General features: G+C 39.5%; 1 protein-coding gene across 5 annotated transcripts in view; it reads right to left on the bottom strand.

The window, feature by feature from the left end:
* Positions 1–4723, bottom strand: part of sfswap (splicing factor SWAP) — a 56339-nt gene extending 51616 nt beyond the window's left edge. For 3 of the 5 annotated variants that reach the window (XM_079364260.1, XM_079364262.1, XM_079364261.1), the window contains exons 1-2: positions 4350–4723; positions 2619–2782 (exon numbers count right to left, since the gene is read on the bottom strand). In XM_079364260.1, the coding sequence (XP_079220386.1) occupies positions 2619–2782; positions 4350–4549 (364 nt within the window). In that variant the 5' untranslated portion in view covers positions 4550–4723. Of the gene's footprint in view, positions 1–2618; positions 2783–3238 lie in introns of all 5 variants that reach the window. The other 2 variants (XM_079364264.1, XM_079364263.1) reach the window with 2 other exon arrangements.
* Positions 4724–11526: the final 6803 nt, after the last annotated feature.

Here is an 11526-nt window from a genome sequence, read left to right as displayed (position 1 = left end):
ACTACACTTATTGCACAGACTAACCATGTGTTTTTTTTTTTTATATTTCTTTCACATTTCATATTAGTGTGTTCACACTTGCTGTGAAGTCCTGAATGACTCATGATGCTTGCCCGAGGAACTGTTCATGTGTATGCGAATGCATTTTTCACTTGGACTGCACCCAGAGTTTTTCCTGCCGGACTCCTCGTATTTATTCTGCAGTGAGTCCCACTGGGCTGATGTGAGAACGCAGCAGGATATTATCCGGAGAATTCACCGCGAGCCAGTGAGACAGGGTAATGACATTTATTAGCCTGTGGTCTGATGCAGGGCGCGCAGACAGCGTGCACGAGAACACAACAATCTCAGCGCGCGTAATTAAACGGCTGCATTTGGTTTTTTTCCTGTTTGTCCTTTCGTGTTTTCCTTCGGTCTTTTGTTGACACTGCGGTTCCGTTGAGCTGCACGTAGGAAGGGAAATGTAGTCATAGCATCACGTAGCGGAGTCTGTGTCTTCGACTGCTTCTTCTGTTACCTCATGTCTTACCTCAGGTAACTATCACGTCTCCTCGCTGTGAGGTGCATACTGTATGTGGACAGCCACAATGCTCCTGGAATAATCTAGACACTTTCAGAAATGCATGTGAAAACCTTTAACATTTCTAATAGGGATGGGCACGAGCACTCACCACTGACTCGATTATTGGAGTTCCAAGTCATTGCTTTTGGCTTATACAGCATTGTTCTTGTAACCCAGATTTTTATTTTCGCCTCACTGAATATACCAGCAAGGAAAATAATGAACGGTCTACAAACGTATGACTTCTCCGGCCACAGCTTCAGCTTCAGTACACACGAGCCAGATGTCAACAAAAAGAAAAGGCAGCTACGGCAACTCTCATGGGACAAATCAGACAAAAGGCAAAAGCACAACAAATACAGAACTGTCTGCTACACTTGCGACATGTCAGTCAAGAAAAGTGATGACAAAACGATTAAATGAATGTCCAGTGCAAGATTTGTGGCGTTAAAATTGCATACCATAAAAGCATTGGTTTGATGCTTAAAACACAATTGGAAAACAGGGGAGAAACAGGCAGTCTCACGTCACATCATTAGCGCTGTTAGCACACGTCGTTAGCCGGCTAATAACCATAACGGTAACTGGACATATACTTCCATTAAGTTTCATAGACGGAGCTTAAGAGAGCTCAGGGTGTTTGACAAGCCGGAGTACAAGCTACCATCACGGAGAACAACAGGTACGGGGCTGTTCTTTAAGTTAAACAACACAGCACAAAGTACATATAGCCTACGCTGCTATCGTGACATGACGATCGCTTTCTGTTGTTGGCTATTTATTTACGTTTATCTTTAAATATTGTATGTTTATGTCATTTTACAGGAATAACAGGCATAAAAGGCATTTTACTGGGTGTTTGTCATTTTACAGGCATAACAAATCTCGCGTCTGATGTGAGATTAATTTTTATGATAAAAAATAATAATCTGCGAGTGCTAGAGTACGCTTTCATTAGGTAATTAGAGTACTCGACTGCAGAGATAACAGTAAACTGCCATCCCTAATTTCTTATGTATGTCCTATAAGTTGCATAGCTATGGTTCTTACACAAGATGCTAAGTGATCTCAGGTCTTGTTTAAAAGACAAGAAACATGTGCGGTGAGTCAGCACTTTGCTGTGTCTTCACCACACAGCGTTTTTGTTCACACCATTATCCTGTATTTCCATACGTTCTATGCAATGAACAAAGTGGTCTATCAGGTGCAGCGCAGATTGAAGTCAAGCTCACTTTTTAATATATTTTAATTGTTGAGCCCCGTTTCCACACAGCGGTCCGGTACGGATCAGTACAGTTTGGTTCAGTAAAGCCTGATCCGGTTTGCGTTTCCACAGCCAACTGTGCCCTATTTGGTAGGCGGCGTGTCAGCATGATAGCCGCGTCAGCTACGTAATAGCGTCACATGATAGCAGCTAATTGCAAACAGCTAACCCCGCTAATAAATTCAACAAAGGAAAAAAAAAAAAAAAAACGACGGAAAACATCCAGCAATTCATCTACTCTGTCACTGACATGAGGCTCTCTGTTCCTCTGTACCGCGAGGAGAATTACCGACGAATAAACAATCGACTGGGTATCTAAACATGGCGGAGTTGTGTTTGCCGCTGACACGCGGAAAGTTTCGACCAATCAACAGACTGCAGTGTTTAGCTCCACCTTTTAGGGTCGGCTCGATATACTTGGCACCCCAACAGAGGGCTCCCAAAAAGTAGCATGGTACGGGTCGGTTATTTGAGGATCTCGCCACAGAAAGCGCGTCGAACCAAACTGAACCGCTTGGTGGAAACACGGTGGTGGACTTTTGAAGACTCAGGTTTTTTGTTTTGTTTTTTTTTAATTTTGGAAAACAAGTCTCCCTGACAAAACATAAAGACAGCTATAGTAGTGTTGAACAGATACATTTCAATATCCAAATAAAATTAAAAAAACAAAGATGCACTGTGTAGTTTTCGGGGTGACACTGACCTCAAACTACCACTTTAGGGAACGTCATATACTCTATGACTCGTGTTTTGTTCTTGAATTTTAAATTTTCGATTTGATTGATTGCCCACCTTGTCTGGCTTCCTCTTCCATCAGGTCACTGTGCAGAGCCAGGTACCTCTCCTCATCGCAGAGCGCCTCGATCCTGTCCTCTTCCTCTGACAGCTGGTACGAGGTATTCCATGAACCGCTGTCATACTCTGAAAGGTCATGTAAGTGACCGCGCCCATCGTATCTGTTGGATGATAAACAGGGTTAGAGAGATGGAAGTCAGCAAAGCCTTTCTATGCAAAATATCCGACTACTTACCAAGGAAAGGAAAACCTTAAACCAAAGTTTACAGAAATGAAAATGCTCTACCTCTGTAAGTCTGACAAGACGGAGTATTCTGGTAAAATACTACAAGTTGTCAAAATCTCTAAAAATACTGTCAACAGAAAAGTGCGTCAACAGAACAATACATTCCTCGGGCTTTAGTGTTAATGGTGCTGTCATGACACCTAACAAACAAGCTTTCTGCTGCTATTTCCTTTCTGGACAGGTGTAACAAACCAAAAAAGACAAAACCAAAGAAAAACAAAGCAACTCGTCTCTTACCTTACAGGGTTCAATTTCCCCCCTGTAACTCTCATCAAATACTTCTACATCTGCAAAGAAAGTTACATTCACACAAACCCGGGTACATAAATACCTATCCGTAAGAACCCAAATGGACGACATTTTCCAAGGTTCGTCCCTCTACGCCATCTCTCAGTTGAAGTTTCTTCATGAAGACAAAGAAACGGGGTGCTGTTGTTGGCATTCAGGGTTTGGCAGGACCCCTTAGCCTACCTTGCTGAGGGGGGGGAAACTGGGTTACGTGATAAAGACACACATACAAAGGCTGTGTACACATGAATCACAAGTCAGTCCACTGCAGAACAAGAAGATTCAAAAGAATAACAGAACAAGTTTTGGGTGGCGTGCTTCCTTTTCTGCATGGAGGTGAAGCGTCACCTGCAGCAACGTTTTGAAGAAATACTGCAGTCGATGTCTTTTCAGTCAGTTTTCAATGACTGTACCAGAGTAAGTTTCTCATTGTCATTACTACATTTTGAATCACCTTAACTGCAGTAACTTCAGTGTTGGTTAGAATTTGCTCTGGGATTACTGGTTCAAGCACAGTGTAACATCAAGGCGTTTTGCCAGAAACTCAATTTAAAAGAGACTGGAAATATAAAACATGGTCTTTGTCATGCTCTCATTTTACTCTTTACACTTAAGTGTAAAGTATGCCTACAGATAGTTTCCAGAGGAAATTCTCCCAACATGCCAAGATGCAAAATCCCACCTCCGAGCTAACCCACAAAGTCTTGAAGGTTTTGAAATGTTCAGAGAACACACACAACACACCTGAGTGCAGTTTGAACCACTGTGTGAGTCGTGATGTTTATTTGTTTTCTTTCTCAGTGATGAAAGTGTAAATTCGTTCAAACACTGCTTGTATTAGAGCTTCATTAGACTGCAGTAGTTATTACTGCTGGTGTCTAACAACAAGGCTAATAACGCTAGCTGATGCTGGCAGGGAATTGTATCTTCGCATGTTTTTTTTTATTTTTTATAAAACTTCAGAAACCATTTGTTGTCGGTTTAGGGTATCCGAAAACACGTTAACGGGTAATAAATAACACATTCATTGTCACTTGCATTCATTTCCAAGCTTCTGCAAGACAGACTCCATGTGGTGCCTTCGACTCTGAAACAGGCTAACGGACAGGAGAGATGGTTAGCATAATGTTTCAGTCTAAGTTTGTTCAACCGACCTATCAATCATGATGCTCTTGTCCCCCATCCATGGGATGAGGTGATTTCCATGCTCGTGGTACAGAGCCCTTTCGTCGTCTCGAAATAGTTTGCAGGCATATCCAAACACCAAGAGGTCGGCGTATTTCTCGCTGTCACTCACGTCCTTCTTCACAGCTTTGTTGTTGTGCTCTTTCTTTGCCGCTCCGCGACGATGCATTTCACACTTATTAAAAAAAAACAATAAATGGTGTAGTGTACGCGCAGTTGTTGTGTTTTAGTAAAGAAATAGCTTGAAGGTGGTCCAAATGCTACACTATTCCGTAATGTAATACCCCACAACAATTTTCTACGTCCCGTCAGTCGCCATGTTGGAAATAAGTGAATGCAGCGATACAGCTGGTCCGCACTTTCGACAATTTGTCTGTAATATTAAAATACACATTTGTTCGCCAAAATTGTGTAAAATTACACGCATCGATATATCACGAATCATACTACTTTTCTGATTAAAAATCGTCAACGTGAGTTGTATAAATAGCTTTTTATTTAGATTGTTTTATTTTACTGAATGTGCTTGTATTAAATGAAGCTCCATACATCGAGCCGTCACAAAAAGAACAAAAACTACTCCACAGAAGTAAAGTATGGCCTATCAATTGAACATTTTAAGAAAACTTTAAGAGTGGAGAGAATTTAAAAGTAGCAGTCTGAAGCTGTAGGGAATATTTAAACACACCTATGCTTAACTCAATAATTTATTGGATAACAAAGAACAAGAAAATTAATAATGAGCATGGGTACATTGGAGGTCATTTGCCCAGGAGTTAATTGCATTCACTTGTGCAAAATAAAATCTGCATTTAAAAAAAAATAAAAATAAGCGAAAAGGCACACGTGATAAAAGAGTCACAGCAGTGCTACTTTGTTGTCAGTTGATGTGTGTCTATTGAAATCTCATTATTTTGCATTAACTCATTTAATTATTTTCTGTTGTATTTTGTAACTGTTGTCCTATGTCTTTTCTGTTTTGTTTTGTCTAAATCCCTTCTCCTTGTTTTTGGACTTTATTTGTCATGTATATCTCACCAGTTTGTCAGCTTATCGCACCAATAAAAAAAATAAAAATTAGAGTCACAGCAGGCTATAGGTTGTGAATAAAAAGGGTCGGCCCACCAAATCTCCCCCTGGGATTAATAAAGTATTTCTAAATTCTGATACTCTAATGTTATGTTGAGAGTAACATTTTAATCAGCTATTTGGAAGAAGAAAGATGTGGTTGGAAGAGAGGTCATAGAGTTAATCAGCAGCAGTCAAAAAAAGTGCGACTACATTTGTAAAAATAAATGCCAGCCTGGAAAAGTTTTGATTTTCACAATTTACCAACCTGGAGTGGCTAATCAGGAAAACAGGGAACATTCCCTGGCCTTAGGGCAGAGAAGGCTGACGTGCAGTGACAGTAAATAGATCATACAGGCTGAACTCAAGCAGCTTTTCATTGAAGACCAGTGTAGCCTACTGAAAGTGTGAGCCGAGAAAGTTTTGCCTCAGGGAATGATGTAGTGCACTCTGAGCAGTGTTTGGGCAGACCATCCAGTTACAGGTTTTTTCTACCAATGATGACTCAACAATTGACCAAAGAGAGAGACTTAACTTGGTCATATTTTTCAATATTATTATTGTTTTTTTTTTAATTTAATCATAATTGACTAACCATTACTGAATGTAAAAAAAAAAAATCAATGATAGTTGTGAAACTATACCAACATGCCTCAAATTGGAAAATTGACTTTTGATCACATTCACTATAAGTAACAAGATTGTGCAAGATTTTACCTTATATTATAGTAAGGTTTGCATTATATCTCGTCTAAAAGGGTGACGCAACCTATACACCTCCAGGACCCTACGCCGTGCAGGTAGGATAGTGGCCAAGCCCTCTAACCGACATGGAATATTCGAGAGCCGTCCTTCTTAGTAAGAGGCTGCATTCTGTGAGGACCAAAACCTCCTGCAACAAGAACAGTTTCTTCCCCTCTGCTGGCAGCCTCATTAAAAATGCCCCTGCCCTCCCCCATTCAAAACACAGACTATCATCCAGCTTCAGTCAGAGAACATGACCAAAATGTGAAGGCTTAAGTCACATTCCTTGTATGTGTGAATGAACAATAAAAACTAATTTGGATTCTGTTATGAACTCAAGTGGGCTTGTTTGAGCTATGAAAATGTCTCTGCTATCTACACTGTTCACCACTACACATGTTGTTTTAGGTCAGTCTGATCAATTTAAGTACTTTTGTCATAGATGAAACTTTTAAATCGGTCAGATTTGAACGGAACATAACATAAGGATATTTCTGTTTTAGTCCATATGTTATATCTGTTTTTTCGACTGCTGTATAAAAGCAAGTGTAATGAACACTTTTCAGAAGTGGATTAATAAAGTATTTCTGATTCCAATTTGTGACAGAGTTGAATGTGAAGAAGATTTGATCTATATTTACATTTTTTGTTATTTTTGTGTCTGATTAAGAATAATAATAATAATTTATACTTTAAGGGGAAATTCGGTTAACACTCTGTTTAATGAACATGAACACACAAATAGTCCGAAATAAACAGTCATGCACAAACAGGATCCTAGTGACATGCATTGATGGAGAGGTCTCAGATTGAAGGGGCTGCCGACAGTGAGCGCTCCAGAGCAGTTTTGGGGTTTGGTTAGAAGTGCACCTCGGCAGTGCTCAGGAATTGGACTGGCACCTCTCCAGCTACCGGACCAATTTCCGGACTTGGTCCGTGCCAAGACTGAGCCGGCGACTCTCCGGTTTCCAATCCAAGACCCTACAGACTAAGCTACAGCCACCCAAGGTTAATGCCGCCCTAAGGTGCCCCAGTTAGGTATTTCATTTTAGGTATTTTGTATTTCAAGCAATTAAATTAGAATAATAGGCTTGTGGATTTGAAAAAAAAAAACTACATATGTCATCTTTGCCAGTTTACATCCTTTTCAATCATACCTCTGTCACAAAAACCTCTCCCCCAATTCTGGCAGCACAGTGGAGTTGGAGTTGTCCATTATTTTCTCAGATGGATTATATGTAGCCAAAATATATTTGGAAAACGATGTCAGAATGAAGAACACCTGGGGAACATTGTTGTTATTCTAATTTTTGTTGGGTTTACAGTTTTCTCTTGCCATGTGAGAAAACTGGATTTTTTCTTTTTGCATATTTTTAAACAGTTTATATCTACAACACTCCCTATGGGTGCCAAAGCCATGGTAAATTAATTGACCCACACAACCAAAGAAGAGTGGTGGAGGACAGGTTTGAAAGGCTCACATCAATAACAAACACTTTTAAAGTTACTTATTATATGACAACATTTTAGGGCAATTGGTGGAAATCCACAAGTTCTATCCATCCATTTATTATCAGATTTTATTTTTTTTGATAAGTGTCAAGTACAATATAAAACATGGATCTCATGTCACTTTTTTGGCATAAATAAAAGGAGTAAAAAATAAAAGGACTAATTAAAAGTGAAGCAGTCATGGGGCAGTGGTGCACTTGCCTTGACCTTTCTCGATTAAAGAGTATTAATAACTCAACAAAACACCTTTCCATCAGACTCAGTCGGATTCTACCAGCACTGTTATCTTTGTGATCCTGCACTTTTTGTCTTTTTTTGGCCCAGAAAATACTTATTCAAAACCAGTTTTTATGGACAAGGCTATTTCATTGAATTATATCTCCACAAGTTTAAAAACATAAACCTTATAAGGTCATAAACTTGGGCCAGAGAGGACATTAGATCACACCAGGAAAGAAATGGTTCAACTTCATGTATAGCTTCTCTTGCAGGGCTTTCCTTACTCATTTTGAAGAAATAAAATTGTAAACTTGCAACCAATAGCGAGAAATCTGTTTCAATTGCCACTCTGTGGCTTACACTCGTGGTTAAGATACAGCAGTTGTCTGAAAAGACTTGCAAATCAGTGCAGCTTGTAGGTAGCCACAGTAGCCTTTATACTGTAGCTGCACACAGAGCAGATCACACATTCAAATGAAGGGATGGCCACTCTTTCATAAATACTTTAATCTGTTGTCGTAACATTTTCACTACGCATATCAGCAACGCGAAAGATTCTCATTCTCCCTATGCACTTTTCTCATCTGAGTCATCACCACGCATCACATTTTCAAAGTGAGTGTGCTCATGAATAATGAAGACATATGGAGGGAGAGCATTTCAAGGGTTATTTAGATAGACTTCAGGAGCTAACACTGAAGGCATCACCAAAGTGTGTATTAGATCAAATTCAAAAGAATCAGTCAGTAAAGCTGAAAATGAGATGCTCAATTAACCCCTTCTTCTTCTTGGCTTTAGTTTAATGAGTTTGTTGGACTTGATCTGTTTTGAACTGCAGTTATTTAAATAAAAGCTTCAGGTTATAAAAGTAATTTCACTGAAAGCCACTAAAAGCTGAAATAAAACGACGAAGTTCAAATTTATTTCACAAAAATGTTGGTGAATTTAACGTTTTTGTAATTCAACTACGAGTTGCTTAAAAAAAAAAAAGGAGTTATATTCAAGCATTAGGAAGCCTAGGATTCATGTACTGCAGTTATTGCTCCCAATAGCTCTATTTAACACCAAATTTAGCAAAAAAAAATGAAATCAGAGTCGCTCATTAAGCCTAAAAAAGAACACAGCTGAGCTTGTGTAGTACAGTTTACAATAGAGATGGAGGAGACTGGCTTTGTAGCTGTCATCACAAAGCTTTTATCTGTCCCCTCTATTATTTACAACCTATGTCTGGGTTCTGTTCAAATTTGTCCATATAGGTCCGACTTATGCACTTGTGAAAGCACAGAGTGAAGCAAGTAATGCAGAGTGCGAAAAGACCAGAAAGTCATTTAAGTATTCAGACAATGGTAAGTGGAACTGCATTAGAAGACGTTGTGTGGTTATAAAAAAAACAACAACAAAAAACACTCAATACCAGCCGAGTGTCAGTGGTTAAGTAATGGAATATAGATTTTAACAAATAGGCTAGCCCCCATTTATTACGCCCCATGATAAAGTGGCTCTATCGTTCTATCCACATGGATAGTCTTTCTTGATTTACCAAGTTCACGACATTTCTGAATCAGTGCCTCACAGAAGACCAATGATAAAGCCAACTGAAATACTCAGAAGAAACGTCCCCCCTCATCAGGATAACCACCAGAAGTAAGAAAGGAAAAGTAATAAAGTGGTAAGCGCTTAAATGCCGCCTGGTGACTTACTAAGTTATAAGGCTTTCACACTCCCAGAAATCTCCTCCGAAACTCAGGCTGTTTCCAGGAGGAGTTGTACATGGGAACGCAAACAGCCACATTTTTTTGCTCTGGATTCACCCGGAGCGAATTTGCTTCATCTTCTGCCAGACCCCAAGTATTTTTTACGCGGCAATTCCGAGGGAGCTGATGTGACAACTCATGGCAATAGTGACATTTATATAGAGTGACTGCTGCCGCGGTGTTTTGATATGGAGGCGCACGTGAAGGGACCTTTTACATTTGATTTTGCACAGCATTGTATACAGTCATACAGTATATTTATTTCCTGAAAGGATGCATCTGAACTATACTGCAAAAAAACACCCAGAAGTTAGTATCAATCCTGAAATGTTCAGTATACTGAGGTGGACCCAAAAAATGCTCACTCAATGACCATGCAAAAGTCTGCACTCCTTAAACTGTGGCTTTATAGAAAGGGCCAGTAGCTTCAGCTGGGGAGCGCAGCGGACAATGTAAGTGGAGAAGGGACAAATAGCACAGGAACAACTTAAAGCTGTGACAGTTGATATTAAAGCATCATTGTGAATGCACTTAAACAAAAAGCACAAGTTGAGAAGACATGCTGTCGAAGAAATGAATTTAAGATTTACCTAATGTTTCCAGAATATGAACCTTTGAGATTCACAAGTTATTATTTCCTCTAAGTGCTTCAGAAATATTATTATAAAACTGCTTACATGTGACAGAAGTAACACTTAGGGAATATGTATTAAAGGTGACTTTAATCATTACATGTGCTCCTTTTTCCACCACTGGGGGTACATACATCTTTTATGTGTTGCTCATAATGGCTGGTTAGCTTTTTCTGTGCTTCTTCCACAGACATTGTGATGACCTATTCTTAAGTTGGCAATTAAATAACCTGAGGAGCTGTATTCAGAAATGGCCAGAGAGCAAACCATGAGGGTAAGTGAGCCTGCTGACGCTCTGTAGTCAGACAGCAACAAAGACAACAGGCTCCCCGTGCGCTCATTTCATTTCGGTGGATGATTTATGCCTCTCTCTGCGTCTGACTCCCTTCCCTTTCTTTCGTTCTTTCTTTTTTGCTTGCATCACAAAGTTCGGACTTATTAAGAAGGCCAGATATGAACAGCTATATGATATGGTTTTAATAACATGTTTGAGATTGGCAGCAGGAGGATTGCACATGATTGTTGTGTTTTGATTGCATTTCATTCAAGTGTTGCTCTTTAAGGCACGCGTCTTATCCCACCTAAATTAAAACAAGCCCACTATCTTTGGTGTTAGACCCTTGTGGGAAGCTTGGCCCAATAAGTTTCCTATGATTTATTGCACAATTTAGCTGCAAGACTTGCTGTGAAGGTGGGTAAAACTACTCACAGGGAAATTATTTTCTTTCTGCAGTGACAGCAACCATTAATGAACAATTTTGTAAATGCAGCAGAGTTAGACCTTTTTTTTTTCCAAGACGTACTCACCCAAAAAAAGGGAAATAAGGTAATATAACATAAAATGTGACAGAAATATTTTTAGAGAGAGTAAATAACAATAGCTAAATGGTTCATTTTTAGTTTTTGAAGATTACAGTGAGTAAAAATAAGGAAATAACGATAAACAGAACATAAAATGTAGAAAATCAATGTCAATAGAAGCATCAAACTTCATGAACAAACAACAAATTAAGACAAAAACCTCTTAACAAAAGAAATGCAGAACACCTGCGGGGTGATAAATTACATCATAACACGCAGACGGCATGCAGAAGAACCAGTGGCAACGAACGCCGACTGTGGCGTCGTCTCCCGTTGCCTCACGACGCCTTTGTCCTGGTCAAAAGTTGCCCTTGAACACATTGTGAAGCCTACAGCCGGCGGCCAAACACCACTTA

This window comes from Symphodus melops (genome assembly GCF_947650265.1).
Source record: "Symphodus melops genome assembly, chromosome: 16".
NCBI classification, from domain to species: Eukaryota; Metazoa; Chordata; class Actinopteri; order Labriformes; family Labridae; genus Symphodus; species Symphodus melops.
This window is presented reverse-complemented; position numbering and strand designations above follow the sequence as displayed.